The 18,345-nt window shown below is 42.8% G+C and overlaps 1 protein-coding gene across 2 annotated transcripts in view; it reads left to right on the forward strand.

Annotated features, from left to right (window-relative positions):
* Positions 1-15,634, forward strand: part of ttc12 (tetratricopeptide repeat domain 12) — a 45,971-nt gene extending 30,337 nt beyond the window's left edge. For both annotated transcript variants that reach the window (XM_045703443.2, XM_045703444.2), the window contains 4 exons: positions 2,391-2,492; positions 2,694-2,793; positions 3,033-3,261; positions 15,130-15,634. In XM_045703443.2, coding sequence (XP_045559399.1) covers positions 2,391-2,492; positions 2,694-2,793; positions 3,033-3,261; positions 15,130-15,199 — 501 coding nt within the window. In that variant the 3' untranslated portion in view covers positions 15,200-15,634. The remainder of the gene's footprint in view (positions 1-2,390; positions 2,493-2,693; positions 2,794-3,032; positions 3,262-15,129) is intronic.
* The last annotated feature ends 2,711 nt before the right edge of the window (positions 15,635-18,345 follow it).

The following is an 18,345-nucleotide window of genomic DNA, read 5'->3' on the forward strand; positions in this document are numbered from 1 at the left end:
ATAAAATGTGGAACGGCAGACACGCTGCACTTTGGTCCGCTCCTCCTTTCGACTCCCGTGACAGTGAAATAGCACAGTTACAAATAGAAATCAAACTGGATGGACATCAGAAATAGAGGAAGGACTAAAAACAAACAAAATGTAACTATTGTAAAATAGATTGTGTCTGTAAAATGTGTATAAGATGTAGAAACTGAAGGTAAAAGCCTAAGTGTTACTGTTTATTAGTTTACTCCAATTGGGGGAAGGGTGGTAGGGTTTGCGGGGAATAATACTGTTGATTTACTTAAAACTAAAAAAATAATTTACTCATTAGGAATTTAGGACGCCACGGAAGAAGTTGTTTAACGAGTTGCCATCTCCCAAATTAAACTCTAGATGATCTAAGTTACTTATTAATCATTACCTCATATCAGTCTCATTCTGAACAGTCGGAACCTTCTTGGACCTGCAAGAACCCCAACCTTGAGCATTATTTACTAGCTAACTAAATAATAACACAGAATACACATACACACTTACATGAGACAAAGGTCCCTAGTGGACTGACAAGATATGGCGGCTTATTACACAGAGATGGAGAATGGGGTGGGGATAATAGAGATAGAGAAAAAGGGACATTTATCGTGGATACATTCTAGGACTGTCCTCACATTAATCATATACCTTGCACACGAACCACCGCCCGTTTGGAGAAAAAAATTATAATGAATATATTTACGTGTTGAATGCCGTTCGTTCATCGTTTATCTCGGTCGGAACCAATCCCTCTCGGAAAGTTGTTTCAGTGAGCCTTTCCTGTGAGCCACTTGTACATGCTCTGATTGTCCACCAGAGGTCACAATGTCCTTCTTCTTAGTTGCCCGGTCTCCAATGGGTTGTTTCCTAAGAACAGCTACTTAGCCGTACCAGTGATTGTCTGAGACGGGAGTTTTCTTCTCCTCTTCCTCAGGTAGATAGTCAAAGTTCCAAAACCACTTTACACGCACAGCTGCAGGCCGACGGTGTCCTGGTCTGGTAAGTTCATTTTCTTCACCTCGTGCTGAGAGTTTCAGAGTTTCTAACCATTTCAATGTGTGGCCACGGTCTCACGTCTTTCTGGTCTGATATGTTAATTCTTAGCCAGTCCTTTTAAGCACTCTGGTCAAAAAGGGCGGTTCCATCACATTGACACGCCTTTCTGACATCACTCGGGGCGTGGCTAATTAATGTGCAAAGGACATCAAAAAATGTATCTCATTAGAAAACCAAAATCACATTCCTATCTTAACAAAAATAGTTGTTTTCACATCAGATTGGATGAAAACTTGATGGCTAAAGGGGGTTTCCTTCTTAAGTTACAGTATTTGGTTCATACAGTTTTTAATAACATTACAAAATTACAAATAATATGACATTAATTTTCTACATCTACCCATTGACCATTTCCCACATTCGGGTGTTAGAAATATTGTTCCAAAGTTCACTTTTTGGACGTTAGAGTTTTGGGCTGGCAAAAGTCTTCTGGAGACAAAGGTATTCCTTTGGTTGATACAAAGGAGCCAAGAGAGTCCTTTGCTGCATACAATTTATGACCGGGCATGAGGTGTCACAAAACCCCCACATCAATCCCTCCCCCCCTCTGCGGGTGAGAGGGGTCTGGTAGAAGTTGATCCATTGAAAACCTGATCTTTGGATCCTCACAGGAGAGTCATGACAGCACACAGCCAAGACAACGCAGGAGTGGCTTCAGGACATGTCTCTGAATGTCCTTGAGTGGCCCAGCCAGAGCCAGACTTGAATCTGATTGAACATCTCTGGAGAGACCTGAAAATAGCTCTCCAGCAACGCTCCCCATACAACTTGACAGAGCTTGAGAGGATCTGCAGAGAAGAATGGGAGGAACTCCCCAAATACAGGTGTGCCAAGCTTGTAGCGTCATACCCAAGAAGACTCAAGGAAGTAATGGCTGCTTCAACAAAGTACTGAGCAAAGAGTCTGAATACTTACGTAAATGTGATTGTTTTTTGCAAAAATTGCCTAAAACCTGTTTTTGCTTTGTCATTATTGGGTATTGTGTATATATTGATGAGAGAAAAAAAAACGATTTAATCAATTTTAGAATAAGGCTGTAACGTAGCAAAGTGTGAAAAAAGTCAAGGGGTCTTAATACTTTCCAAATGCACATTCCCAAGAGGATCTCTCTCTCTCTCTCTCTCTCTCTCTCTCTCTCTCTCTCTCTCTCTCTCTCTCTCTCTCTCTCTCATTCAGTGTGACATCAAGGATCTCTTTCTGGGTCAGTAAATGTGACAGAATATCAGCAGCAGGTGTTGATGACTGCTCTGTTTCTTTCCAAACTCACTTTGTTTATTTTCCCACTGACTGCATTTTGTTCTTTCTCTTGGCCTCAGAGAGCCACAGGTTTGCTGAGTAAAGTGCTCCCACAGTCCCCCGCTGCTACTGAAGACGCTGTGCAGAGAGGAGTTGTGGGGACAATGCGGATGCTACTGAAAGTAATGCCAAGCATAATTTATTGCCTTCTTTATTATATTTCTTTTAGATGATCACTGCCTGCCCGATTCAAGAGGCCTTTTTCCCTTCTTTCCCTTCCACAGCTTCTTGATAAAATAATAAATATGTGTTATATGGACTGATATAAAGTATTCTATATACTGTATCAGGTGTGAAAGAAATCGTTTTATCTTGCCATGCAGGGATCAGGGAAGACCACCACTAAATATTTGATGAAGACCCTCACAGTGTGCACGGCTATCAGTCAAACGGCTCAGGAGGAGTGGGTGAAATGTGATAAAAGTAAGATACATGTATGATGGATTGGTCTTGGTTTTTGAACTAGTGTGTTATGTGAAAGATGCTAAATAACAAAAACAAATATTGTATTGTAAGATGTGTGCTCACACGTGCGTGTGTGTTAGTTTGTGTGTATGAGCACGTCTGTTTTTATTTTGTTTGTATGTGCCTGTGTGTGTGTGCTTTTGTCTGTGAGTGTACGTGATTACATTGGGCAACTTTTATTTTGTCCTACTCATCAGGACTTCACACCCTGAGGAGGCTCCTGGGCCCCAGCAGTGAGGAGGCAGTGGCAGGGAATGCTGCCCTGTGCCTGGGCCACTGCCTGGGGGTGCGGGGGGCAGCCAGCAGCCTCCTGGGCACCGACACTGTCCTGCTCCTGCTCCGCCATGCTGCGGGCGACGCCAAGAGAAGTGCTGTGCAGCAAAATTCTGCCATCGCTCTGGGGAAGCTGTGTAAAGCAGAGCCCAGGTAATTCCTATGTTAATTAATCACACGTGCACGTATGCTTACACACACACGCACCCATACACACACACATGCAGGCACATGCACCCACACACACTCCTCAACATCTCAGCTCTTACACTGGCATAACGCAGTTATTTATATTTGAGAACCTTATCTTCCATACATTCCTAAAAACAAATATATATATTTTTTACTCCATACATTTTGGAGACACCCAAAAGTACTCGTTACATTTTGAATGCTTAGCAGGACAGGAACATGGTCCAATTCACGCACTTATGAAGAGAACATCACTGGTCATCCCTACTGCCTCTGACCTGGCGGACTTACTAAACACAAATGCTTTGTTTGTAAATTATGTCTGCATGTTGTGCTTTGCCCCTGGCTATCAGTACATTTTTTAAATAAGACAATTGTGCCATCTGGTTTGTTTAATATAAGCCATTTGAAATGATTTATACTTTTACTTTTGATACTTAAGTATATTTAAAACCAAATACTTTTAGACTTTTACTCAAGTAGTATTCTACTGGGTGAGTTTCACTTTTACTTAAGTCATTTTATATTAAGGTATCTTTTCTTTTACTTAAGTATGGCAATTGAGTACTTTTTCCACCACTGAGATTATAGACTACCGATCGCTGTCCATCAAATCAACGTTTATAGCTCCAATAGTGCAGTAATACCTAGCCATACAAAATAATACACACATAATTCCAAAATTAAGAAATATCAGAACGAGCAATGTCAGTGTCCGGAATATACAGTACTAGTCAAAAGGTTGAACACACCTACTCATTCAAGTGTTTTTCTTTATTTTCAACAGAATAATTGTGTAGAATAATTGTGAAAACATCACAACTATGAAATAACACATATGGAATCATGTAGTAACCAAAAAAGTGTTAAACAAATCAAAATATATTTTATATCTGAAATTCTTCAAAGTAGCCAACCTTTGCCTTCATGACAGCTTTGCACACTCTTGGCATTCTCTCAACCAGCTTCACCTGGAATGATTTTCCAAAAGTCTTGAAGGAGTTCCTACATATGCTGAGCACTTGTTGGCTGCTTTTCCTTCACTCTGCGGTCCAACTCATCCCAAACCATCTCAATTGGGCAGAGGTCGGGTGATTGTGGAAGCCAGGTCATCTGATGCAGCACTCCATCACTCTCATTATTGGTCAAATAGCCCTTACACAGCCTGGAGGTGTGTTGGGTCATTGTCCTGTTGAAAAACAAATGATAGTCCCACTAAGCACAAACCAGATGGGATTGAGGATCGCTGCAGAATGCTGTGGTAGCCATGCTGGTGTGTGCCTTGAATTCTAAATAAATCACTGACAATGTCACCAGCAATGCACCCCCACACCATCACACCTCCTTCTTCACGGTGGGAACTACACATGCGTAGATCATCCGTTCACCTACTCTACATCTCACAAAAACACAGCGGTTGGAACCAAAAATCTCTAATTTGGACTCATCAGACCAAAGGACAGATTTCCACCTGTCTATTGTCCATTGCTCGTGTTTCTTGGCCCAAGCAAGTCTCTTCTTCTTATTGGTGTCCTTTAGTAGTGGTGTCTTTGCAGCAATTCGACCATGAAGGCCTGATTCACGCAGTCTCCTCTGCAATTTCTGAGCCTGGTAACTCTAATGAACTTATCCTCTGCAGCAGAGGTAACTCTGGGTCTTCCTTTCCTGTGGCAGTCCTCATGAGAGACATTTTCATCATAGCGCTTGATGGTTCTTTAAATTTTCTACATTGACTGACCTTCATGTCTTAAAGTAATGATGGACTGTCGCTTCTCTTTGCTTATTTGAGCTGTTCTTGCCATAATATGGACTTGGTATTTTACCAAATAGGGCTATTCTCTGTATACCACCCCTATCTTGTCACAACACAACTGATTGGCCCAAAAGAAATTCCACAAATGTAATTTTAACAAGGCACACCTATCAATTGTAATGCATTCCAGGTGACTACCTCATGAAGCTGGTTGAGAGAATGCCAAAGTGTGCAAAGCTATCAAAGGCAAAGGGTGACTACTTTGAAGAATCAAAAATATTTTTGTTTAACACTTTTTTGGTTACTACATAATTCCATATGTGTTATTTCATAGTTTTGATGTCTTCACTATTATTCTACAATGTAGAAAATAGTAAAAAATAAAGAAAAACCCTTGAATGAGGAGGTGTGCTTCCAAACTTTTGACTGGTACTGTATGTATAATGTTTTTTTATAGACGGTATGGACAGTATATTCATAAAGAACGTGTTTACAGCCGTTCTTATATAGGTGTTCCTAATGTTTTGGATACTTTGACTCAGTATACATATGAAGTGGGTAAAACAGTATATAAATATTAAAGTGATCAGTGTTCAATGACTCTATGTACATAGGGCAGCAGTCTCTAAGGATCAGGGCAGGGTACTGGGTGGAGGCTGGTTAGGAGTGACTGTTTAACAGTCTGATGGCCTGGAGATAGAAGCTGTTCTCTTTGGTTCCCAGATTTGATGCACCTGTACTGTCTCTGCCTTCTAGATGGTAGCGGGGTGGACAGGCCATAGCTCGGGTGACTGAGGTCTTTGATGGTCTTCTTGGCCTACCTTTGCCCCCGGTGCTATAGATGTCCTAGAGGGAAGGCAGTGTGCCCCCAGTGATGTGTTGGGCTGACCGCAGCACCATATGGAGAGCTCTGCGGATGTGGGCGGTGCAGCTGCCCTACCAGGTGGTGATACAGCCGAGAATGTTCTTGATGGTGCATCTGTAGAAGTCTTAGGGGCCAAGCTGTATTTCTTCAGCCTCCTGAGGTTGAAGAGGTGCTATTGTGCCTTCTTCACCATGCTGTCGGTGTGGAGGGACCATTTCAGGTCCTCAGTGATGTGCACGCCAAGGAACTTGAATCTTTTGACCCTCTCGAGTGGGGGAATGCTCTCTCTGCTTTCTCCTGTAATCCACGATCAGCTCCTTCATTTTGTTGACGTTGAGGGAGAGGTTATTTTCCTGGCACCACTCCGCCAGGGCTCTCACCTTCTCGCTGTAGGCTGTCTAGTCGTTGTTGGTAATCAGTCCTATCACTGTTGTGTCGTCAGCAAACTTGATGATTGAGTTGGCGACGTGAGTGGCCAATCAGTCATGGGTCAGGAAGTCTAGGACCCAGTTGCACAAGGCGAGGTTCAGACCCAGGGCCCTGAGCTTAGCGCTTTGGAGGGCACTATGGTTTCGAATACTCAGCTGTAGTCAATGAACAGCATTCTTACATAGGTATTTATTTTGTTCAGGTGGGATAGGGCAGTGTGCAGTGCAATGGCGATTGCGTCATCCATGGGTCTGTTGGGGCGGTATGCAAATTGTAGTGGGTCTAGGGTGTCGGGTAAAGTGGAGGTGATATGATCCTTAACTAGCTTCTCAAAGCACTTCATGATGACAGAATTGAGTGCTATGATAGTCATTTCGTTCAGTTACTTTTGCTTTCTTGGGTACAGGAACAATGGTGGACATCTTGAAGCAAGTGGGGACAACAGACTGGGATATGGAGAGATTGAATATGTCCGTAAACACTCCAGCCAGCTGGTCTGCACATGGTCTGAGGATGCGGTTTGGCATGCCGTCTGGGTTGGCAGCCTTGCGAGGGTTAACGCCTGAATGACTTACTCACTTCCTCAAAGCAGGCAAAGAAGGTGTTTAGCTTTAGTTTAGTTTTCCCTTTATAATCCATGATTGTCTGGAGTCCCTGTCACATATGTCTCATATCTGAGATGTTGAACTGCGACTCCACTTTGTACCTTGAATGTTGTTTTGCCTCTTTGCCTTACGGAGGTCATAGCTGGTCTGTTTGTACACGTCCATGTTCCCAGTCGCCTTGCTATGGTTAAATGCGGTGGTTTGCGCTTTCAGTTTTGCTCAAATGTTGCCATCTATCCACGTTTTTTGGTTTGGATAAGTTCTAATCGAACAAAGTCACTGAGTCCGTGTATACATCGATACTATTTCTGGAACATTTCCCAGTCCGCGTAATCAAAACAATCTTGAAGAATATATTCCCGATTGGTCAGACCAACGTTGAACAATCCTTACCACAGGTGCTTCCTGCTTACGTTTTTGCCTATGGTTGGAGAAGAGCAGAATGGAGGTGTGATATGATTTGCCAAAGGGAGGGCAGGGGAGAGCCTTGTAGTCGTCCCGGAAGGGAGAGTAGCAATGCTCCAGAGTCCTCGATGCGCGTGTAGCACAATAGATGTGTTGATAGAATTTCTGTAGCATTTTCCTCAGATTTCCTTTATTGGTGCTGAAATTGTGAAATGTCTATGCGGCTGCCTAACGAATTGATGATAGGCTTTCTGTGGTGCCATGGCACGTAGCCATAGCTTTGCTTTAGCTAATGTATAAATGTTTATTGGGATGCCAATTGGCTGTAATTTTGTCATGTTAAGTCTAACATTTCACAAAGTTATACACACAAAGCTATGCTGCCATTTAGACAGCTGGCTAGCAGGAATAATGTAATTACTTGTAATTAAAGTTGGAAATTCAAACATTGACGATTGTAAAATACACATTTCGATGCAACAGCATACTAATCAGCTACAGTACCAAAATATTTTTGGGAATATACAACTGTCCTATATAGCCTATCTGACCCTGCATGACATGAGCCATCCCGACACTCTCTCCCAGCTGGGATAGAACATTGTTGTGCGTCAAACCAGTCTATTAATCCCAAATTATAGTCAGTTCACCCTCAAAACACTTGCTTACTAGGGATTGTTTTATTATGCAGTATAGCCTACTATCTACAGCTAGGCTATATTCCGTATGTAGCTCCTAATTAACTGCTGTTTATAAACCTTTATAAAAATTACACATCAAAAGCCTAACAATGAGGAAAAAAGTAGTCGACTTTAGGATAAATTAAGCCACTATTTATTGTTGAACTCAACAGGTTTCAAGGTAAATTAAATCCAATTTTAAGTTAAATCCAACTTCAGAGGCTTCTCTGGTCTCCTGAAGTCCTCCTTCCTGCTTTTCTGTGTCTGTGTCTGTGTCTGTGTCTGTACTTGTCTCTTTCTTTTTTCTATCTTGAGGCCTACAGTAGCTACAGTATGCGACAGCATCACCTTGCTTTTCTGTGGGCAAATGTTTTCATCACGGCCTGTAGGTCCAGGTTGCCGGCACGACTGTTTTCTATACCGAGTATTGCCAACCAAGACAGTCATTACTGAGACATTGTGCATTATACACTGCTCAAAAAAATAAAGGGAACACTTAAACAACACAACGTAACTCCAAGTCAATCACACTTCTGTGAAATCAAACTGTCCACTTAGGAAGCAACACTGATTGACAATAAATTTCACATGCTGTTGTGCAAATGGAATAGACAACAGGTGGAAATTATAGGCAATTAGCAAGACACCCCCAATAAAGGAGTGGTTCTGCAGGTGGTGACCACAGACCGCTTCTCAGTTCCTATGCTTCCTGGCTGATGTTTTGGTCACTTTTGAATGCTGGCGGTGCTTTCACTCTAGTGGTAGCATGAGACGGAGTCTACAACCCACACAAGTGGCTCAGGTAGTGCAGCTCTGGACACTACGCTGTGTCTGTCAGCATAGTGTCCAGAGCATGGAGGCGCTTTCAGGAGACAGGCCAGTACATCAGGAGACGTGGAGGAGGCCGTAGGAGGGCAACAACCCAGCAGCAGGACCGCTACCTCCGCCTTTGTGCAAGGAGGAGCAGGAGAAGCACTGCCAGAGCCCTGCAAAATGACCTCCAGCAGGCCACAAATGTGCATGTGTCTGCTCAAACGGTCAGAAACAGACTCCATGAGGGTGGTATGAGGGCCCGACGTCCACAGGTGGGGGTTGTGCTTACAGCCCAACACCGTGCAGGACGTTTGGCATTTGCCAGAGAACACCAAGATTGGCAAATTTGCCACTGGCGCCCGTGCTCTTCACAGATGAAAGCAGGTTCACACTGAGCACATGTGACAGAGTCTGGAGACGCCGTGGAGAACGTTCTGCTGCCTGCAACATCCTCCAGCATGACCGGTTTGGCGGTGGGTCAGTCATGGTGTGGGGTGGTATTTCTTTGGGGGGCCGCACAGCCCTCCATGTGCTCGCCAGAGGTAGCCTGACTGCCATTAGGTACCGAGATGAGATCCTCAGACCCCTTGTGAGACCATATGCTGGTGCGGTTGGCCCTGGGTTCCTCCTAATGCAAGACAATGCTAGACCTCATGTGGCTGGAGTGTGTCTGCAGTTCCTGCAAGAGGAAGGCATTGATGCTATGGACTGGCCCGCCCGTTCCCCAGACCTGAATCCAATTGAGCACATCTGGGACATCATGTCTCTCTCCATCCACCAACGCCACGTTGCACCACAGACTGTCCAGGAGTTGGCGGATGCTTTAGTCCAGGTCTTTGAGGAGATCCCTCAGGAGACCATCCGCCACCTCATCAGGAGCATGCCCAGGCGTTGTAGGGAGGTCATACAGGCACGTGGAGGCCACACACACTACTGAGCCTCATTTTGACTTGTTTTAAGGACATTACATCAAAGTTGGATCAGCCTGTAGTGTGGTTTTCCACTTCAATTTTGAGTGTGACTCCAAATCCAGACCTCCATGGGTTGATAAATTGGATTTCCATTGATTATTTTTGTGTGATTTTGTTGTCAGCACATTCAACTATGTAAAGAAAAAAGTATTTACTAAGATTATTTCATTCATTCAAATCTAGGATGTGTTATTTTAGTGTTCCCTTTATTTTTTGGAGCAGTGTATATCCATTGCGCTGCACACATTTTAAACTTAGTCTTGAGTGATGCATGCTAAGATACACAATTCAAATGCAAGTTCACCGGCATGAACAAAATCGCAATCTGCTTTTTTTGTTCAAGCCCTCAAGAAGTGTTGTCAGCTAAAGATAATCATCTGTTTGCATCGGCCAATTTATTGGCTGTTCAGTATCCAGACGACTTGTCCCCAGAGCTTCCTATACAGTTACAGTATGTAACTGATGTTGCAGAACTGCTGTATTTTAAGCAGCACTCTCTTCTGCCCAGTTTCCCTGATGTTGCTAAGGCAATCTGAAATGTATGCATTCACTACTGTAAGTCGCTCTGGATAAGAGCGTCTGCTAAATGACTAAAATGTAAATGTAAATGCAATCAAGCTGTTTTTATCATCCCTGTAACTGTCGCTTCTGCGGAGAAGCCTTCATTAGAAATGTACATAAAACACCATGCCATTACACACAAATGTAACCTTAATTTCGACATATAGGCTACTGGTCTAACTGTTACTCTCTAAGATACTATGCAAGGTGTTGACATACGTATGGGATAAAGAACAACATTGTAGCGAATTCAAAGGGCACCATGAAAGGGACTGATGCATGCAACTCCATTTCTCTTCGCAGTCAGTAACGGTAACAAGAGAGAGAACTTGATTCGATGTCCTGACAATGCACCATGGCCATTAGAATGGTATTGCTTTGGGGATACCGCGTGTGTGTGTGTGTGTGTGTGTGTGTGTGTGTGTGTGTGTGTGTGTGTGTGTGTGTGTGTGTGTGTGTGTGTGTGTGTGTGTGTGTGTGTGTGTGTGTGTGTGTGTGTGTGTGTGTGTGTGTGCGCAGTACGCCTGTTAAATATGTATTTACTTATAACATGATGCTGCCATCACCATGCTTGAAGAGTAGTACTACCCCCCCCCCCCCCCCCCCCACACACACACACACACACACACACACACACACACACACACACACACACACACACACACACACACACACACCTACATACACACACAGCCCACCCATCTCTACCTATGTATTTAACCATCCAAGTCTGTGTGGTTCCTCCTTCTGAAAAGACCCTATCTCTGGCACAACCTCTTCCAGGTCCTAATACTTATAATAATATGGGTAGTATGTGCTAAAAGAGCAAGGATTTTCTTGTTACTAAAGCCAATTCTAAAGTATAGTTTCACCAGGTCATCTAATTAAGGTATTTTAACGGTGGCGCACACAGCAACAGGGAACCATTCTGAAAATAAAATGTTGGGTTTATTCTCAAAATATTGTCACTTTATTCTCTAGATATTGCCACTTTATTTTCGAAATATTGTCACTTTAGTCACGCTATTTTATTTAGACTTTATTCTCAGGATATTTCAGGTTTTTAAAGTACTCTCCGTGCCCCCCCCAAAAAATCCAAGTACTCTTTTTTTATTCACTTTGTCCTAATACTCTTACGTACAGGTAGTGTGTCAACCTCTGGCTCATTCTTTATGCTGCTCTGTTCTCGTTTGCCTGCAAATACTGTGAGTGGAAATAAGCGAGTAAGTATCCCTTTAAAGTTATAATGTCAAATTGGAATGATGTTTTTAGACATTTTAACAAAATGCATTAAAAATGAAAAGCTGAAATGTGAATTGAGTCAAGTAATCAATCCCTTTCTTATTTCCTTTTTTTTTAACCTTTATGTAACTAGGCAAGTCAGTTAAGAACAAATTCTTAATTACAATGACGGCCTACCCGGGGAACTGCCTTGTTCAGGGGCAGAACAACAGATTTTTACCTTGTCAGCTCAGGGATTCAATCCAGCAACGTTTCGGTTACTGGCCATACGCTCTAACCTTATGGCAAGCCTAAATAAGTTCAGGAGTAAAAATGTGCTTAACAAGTCACATAATAATGTGCATGGACTCACTCTGTATGCAATAATAGTGTTTAACATGACTTTTTAATGACTATCTCATCTCTGTACACCACACATACAATTATATGTAAGGTCCCTCATTCGAGCAGGGAATTTCAAACACAGATTCAACCACAAAGACCAATGCCTCACAAATGCCTCACAAAGAAGGGCACTTATTGGTAATAAAAAAAGCAGACATTGAATATCCCTTTGAGCATGGTGTATCACGCCCTGATCTGTTTCACCTGTCCTTGTATTTTGTCTCCACCACCCTCCAGGTGTCACCCATCTTCCCCATTATCCCCTGTGTATTTATACCTGTGTTTTCTGTCTCTTGCCAGTTCGTCTTGTTTGTTCAAGCCTACCAGCGCTTTGTCTCAGCTCCTGTTTTTCCCTAGTCTCTCTTTTTCTCATCCTGGTTTTTGTCCTTTGCCTGTCCTGACCCTGTACCCGCCCGGCTGACCACTGCCTGTCTCTGACCCTGAGCCTGCCTGCCGTCCTGTACCTTTGCTCCACCTCTGGATTACCGACCTCTGCCTGACCTGATCCTGAGCCTGCTTGCCGTCCTGTACCTTGGCCACTGCTCTGGATGATCGACCCCTGCCTGCCTTAACCTGTCGTTTGCCTGCCCCTGTGGTTACATAAACATTGTTACTGTATTCCTGATAGTACGAACTGGCCATGACTGACCCAGCAGACTTGGACCAGCTCCACTACGCCATCTCCTCCTAAGGAGCCACCATTGGTACACACTAGGAGATGCTTCGTGGTCTGATGGAAGGGTTCCAGGACGTGGCCGAACGTCACGACCTAGCATTGTACGCTTTGTGGGAGCAATTCCTTCCGTGTGCTGTCTATTAGGCAGCCTACCATGATGGTAACCTCCCAGCCCCTCAGTAACCCGGCTGGTAGTAGCGCCGTCACCCCGGTTTCCCAGGAACCCTGCTTACCTCTCCAGAGCGCTACGATGGAGATTCCAGAAACTGCTGGGCCTTTCTCTCCCAGTGCTCCCTCGTTTTCAAGCTGCAGCCTTCTTCGTTCCCCTCGGACCGCTTGAAGATAGCATACATTATTATGCTGATGTCCGGGAGGGCACTTGCCTGGGCCACGGCGGTGTGGGAGCAACAGTCCGCCGTCAGCCTCAGTCTGGAGGTATTTGTGGTGGAGGTGAGGAAGGTTTTTGAGGCTCCGGTGTCCGGGAGAGAGGCTGCCCGGAAGTTACTCCAGCTTTGGCAGGGCTCCCTCAGTGTGGCAGACTATGCGGTGGAGTTCCGCACGCTGGCAGCAGAGGGTACCTGGAACCCGGAAGCGCTGTTCGACACGTTCCTGCACGGATTATCGGCGGGGGTAATGGATGAGCTTGCAGCCCAGGAACTACCAACGGAGCTCGACTCACTCATCGTCTTAACCATCCGGATCGATGGATGGTTACGGGAACGTAGGAGGGAGAAGGGGTCTGATTGCGGTCCCAATTCCTCACTCAAGGATCCCACCTTGCATCTGATGAACTCCGGAAGTCCCTGATAAGTTCTGAGCTTACCCGAGTTCCTCCAAGAGCCTCGGAAGACTGCCGAGTTGCCTCTTTCCGAGCCGATGCAGCTCGGCAGGGCTAGGCTGCCTCCAGCCGAACGCGTACGCAGACTGAACATCCAGAGTTGTCTGTATTGTGGTTCTGTCGGTCATTATGTGTCTACCTGTCCCTTCAAGAGACCCAGCTCATTCGTTGGAGTGAGTACTCTGGTGGGTCTTAAAGATAATTGTTCTTCTCCCCTTACTCGCCCCCTTCTCCATGCCAACCTGCTGTGGGGCGACTAGTCCAAGTCTCTCCAGGTACTCATCAACTCGGGGTCCGATGTCAGTCAAATGGACGTGGTTACATAAACATTGTTACTTCACACAGTAAGTGACTACAAAGATACAGGTGTCCTTCCTAACTCAGTTGCCAGAGAGGAAGGAAACCGCTCAGACATTTCACCATGAGGCCAATGGTGACTTTAAAACAGTTACAGTTTAATGGCTGTGATAGCAAAAAACTGAGGATGGATTAACAACATTGTAGTTACTCCACCTAACTAACCTAAATGACAGAGTGAAGAGAAGGAAGCCTGTACAGAATAAAAATATTCCAAAATATGCATCCTGTTTGCAATAAGGCACTTAAGTAATACTACAAAAAATGTGGCAAAGAAATGAACTTTTTGTCCTGATTACAAAGAGCAAATCCAAAACATCACTGAGTACTGCTCTTCATATTTTCAAGCATGGTGGTGGCTGCATCATGTTATGAGTATGCTTGTCATCGGTAAGGTCTAGGGAGTTTCATAGCATAAAAAGAAACAGAATACAGTTATAAGCACAGGCAAAATCCTAGAGGAAAATATGGTTTAGTCTGCTTTCCTACAGACACTGCAAAAAAATTGCCAAAGAAGGAACTTTATGTCCTGAATAAAAAGCGTAAAGTTTTGACTTCAATCGCCGTGAAAATCTATGGCAAGCCTTGAAAATGGCTATCTAGCAATAATCAACAACCAACTTGACAGAGCATGGAGAATTTTGTGAATAGAATAATGTGCAAATATTGTACAATCCAGGTGTGCAAAGCTCTTAGAGACTGACCCAGAAAGACTCACCACTGTAATCACTGCCAAAGGGTGATTCTAACATTTCTGTATTTCATTCTCAGTAAATTTGTTAAAAAAAAATTAAATAACGTGTTCCCTTTGTCATTATGGGATATTGTTTGGAGATGGGTGATAAAAAAAAGCTATTTAATCCATTTTGAATTCAGACTGTAACACAATAATGTAGAATAAGTCAAGGGTGTGAATACTTTCTGAAGGCACTGTATATCCTCCTACTAAACTCTGTGGTGCAGTAGACAGCAGCCTTCAGCAAGTTGGTTCTACCCTGCTGATATGGATGTAACTGTTGTCCCAACTGATGTGCGATGGTAGAAACACGTTTAACCTCGAAGTGTCAGAAAAGAGGCAGAATACCGTATAAATTAAAGGAGTCTGCTCTGTGTCTCTACTCCTCTTTTGACTTCCCATGACAACATCCAATTCAGTGGAGTGAAAAGAATAGAATAGGTTCACCCAAAGGTCAACCTAGAGGGATATCATTATGTTTGCTTACATGAATCTTTTCTGTTTTTGTTTCTAGGCATATGGCAAAACTCAGAGAACTTCACGGATTGGAGATACTCCACTCCTGTATGAAGCTGATCACATGAGTCTCTCCAACCGACCCCAAAAAAGACTCCCAGTCTTTTTATATCCCTTTCTTGTGCGTGAAAACAAAGTTCACATATGCCATTTGGAAATGACACCTTTCATTCAGCGTATCACGCTTAACATATCCCGAGGCGGACATTGTTTGAAGTAGCTGTTTCTTAAGCCTTTTTTATTGTAGCACGGTTTTATATTCCCATGTACCCCCCTGTGTTCTGTTGTGTATTATGACAGGTTGCCCAAGGACAATGTAGCTAAGCCTCACGCATGGTTTTTAATTTTCTGTTATGAAACACTAACTAATAAATTAAAAAGTTCCTCCCTCCCAGCTGGCGTAATACTTAATATGTAAAGTTTAACTTCAAACAGCGTTTAAGATGTTCGGATAGCTAAGCAGAGTGCACGCTATTAAAAAAACGTCATTATTTTTAATTGGATTTAGTTGTTCTTTGCATTTTGTACACAAACAAGGTCATAAACATTAGCAGTGTTCAGTTACGTCAAGTTGGCTAGTTCACCCTCTGAATGGCACACATACTGTACACAATCCATGTCTCAATTGTCTCCAGGCTTAAAAATCCTTCTTTAACATGTCGCCGCCCTTTCATCTACACTGATTGAAGGGGACTTAACAGGTGACATCGATAAGGGATCATAGCTTTCACGTGGATTCACCTGGTCAGTCTATGTCTTGGAAAACGTGTTCCTAATGTTTTGTACACTCAGTGTACATCACTCAGCCATTTCCTAACATACAGTGGGGTTCAAAATTATTGGCACCCTTGATAAAGAGGAGCAAAGAATACTTTATAAAATAAATAATACAAATACTGAGCTATTTTGTATTCTCAATTTCCAAAAATATTGAGAATTTTATTTTATACTAATACAATTGCTCAGAGAAAGATTTTGTTTAACATGTAATATTTGTATTCTCAAAAAGATAGGGGAGAACATTGTCACCACTAAGTTTAGTATTTAGTCATTTTTATTATAAATTGAGAATAGAATATGTTTCTAAACATTATTGTGGATGCTACCATGATAACGGATAATATTGAATGAATTATGAGTGATGATGAGTGAGAAAGTTACAGAAGCACAAAGATCATACACCCAAGTTATGCTAACCTCTCACCATTACCAATAATAGGTAGGTTAGCATGTCTTGGCCGTATTATTTTTGTGCCTCTGTAACTTTCTCACTCATCAATGCCACAATACATTATTTACCATTCATTTCTATTGGGCACAAAATAATCTGAAACACAACCAAAACAAACTGCAAATGCATCTAACAAGTTTGTAGTCACAAGCTTGATGTAGTCATTGTGTGCTAGGAATACTGGACCGAGTACTAAACTTGTAACTACTTTGACAACAGGGGTGCCAATTATTTTGACCCTTATGCTTTTGAGAAAAAAATATTACTTGTTAATTAACCTACAAACTATCTTTATCTGAGCAACTGTATTCGTGTAAAATAACATACTTTTCCAAAATGTTTTGCTCATCTTTATCAACGGAGCCTATCTTTTTGGAGACGACTGTATATTAATCATGTGTGGAAATGGCTGAAATGCTCACATTTGACATTGATTTTAAAGAGCATTAATATACTGGATGTGTTTGGGGAAAATGGATTAGGATGATAGCGTATATTCCTGTGGTTTAGGGCTGTTCATGTGATTATAAGCCCTGGCACTGGGTACACAGCTTGAGGATATATATTCTATCTATGGCATGGAGGACCCCCTGCTCTAAATGGATCATTACACTGCATGCTTGTTAACAGCTTTGCATCACTGCCAATCATGTAAAGATTACAACCATGAGTTTAATTAAAAGGGCAATGTGTGTGTGTGTGTGTGTGTGTGTGTGTGTGTGTGTGTGTGTGTGTGTGTGTGTGTGTGTGTGTGTGTGTGTGTGTGTGTGTGTGTGTGTGTGTGTGTGTCTGGTTGTGTGTGTGTCTGGTTGTGTGTGTCTCTCGCTCTCTCTTTAATAATGCCATCTTAGAAATGGAGCAACAGTAGGAAAAGGGATACCTATGAATGTATCAGCAGCACGATGACTGAAGAGAGAGGAGACCTGGAGCTTGTTACTTGTTTACAGTACATGTCACCGAAATCTAATCCATGTATCAAAATGAAATGAGTCGAGGACAAAGCTCTCCGTATGTGATCACACTGGCTGTATATCTACAAAACTACAGCTCCCACCTGTGTTGGATTAATAGCAAGCAGGGTTTGCAAGCAACACTTTTTTGAGGGAAGAATATTCACCTGTTCTGGTATAAACAGGATGAGCAGTCATTTCTATTTAATGCTATTTGTTTTCATTCTCACAGGTATGTATTTGCTTTTTGTGTGCCTTTATATGATATATGTATGATTGATGATATGTTGGTGGGCTCCTTGCTGCTTGCTGCTTGTGGTTTTCCCTGCAAGGCAGTGATGTTAAGCAAAGAATATTGGTAATAGTTCATGGTAATGGCTACAGAGTGATTTTCACTGCAGCCATTGTTCTGAGGTTACTAATAGGTTAACAGTAGACTAGTGTCCTTATTGGCAGATGAATCATGATATTGTCTCTGTTGAGGCTTGATAAATTGCTAGTTATTTGCTACAGTATACAATACATTCTGAGTTAGAGTGCATTCCAAATGAGTTTCTTATTAAAAACGTGACATAGTAATGAATATTGATCTGTTTGGGTCGACTTAATGAACGCAAGCTGGATATTTCGCTATGCATGATTAAACATTTCTGCATTATGTTGATTGATATTAACCATTTTCATAGGAAATGATTTCCAATTCATGACAGCGAAAAGACGATTGACTCAGATGTATCTCCTTGTAGTGCAAGCTGAAAATGGAGACCTGCAAGGTTATCCCTATCCGTCACCGCCAGCAGCAGCAGAAGTTCCAGTCTCAATAGAGTCAGTGTCTGAAGAGCAGAACAACAAAGGTCATGGTGGAGCAGTAACAATGCCCACAGAGAATAGCCACCTCCAGACTGTGGCTGTAAGTGCATCCCCAGGGACAGATTTGTTCCATACGCCACATGAAAGGCACAATTTCACGAACGCCACAACTGCTGAAGATGCAATTGCTGCTTCGTCAACTGGAGGCTTTGTTTGGAAAGAG

Source organism: Salmo salar, chromosome 20 (genome assembly GCF_965601325.2).
Source record: "Salmo salar chromosome 20, fSalSal1, whole genome shotgun sequence".
Classification (NCBI taxonomy): Eukaryota; Metazoa; Chordata; class Actinopteri; order Salmoniformes; family Salmonidae; genus Salmo; species Salmo salar.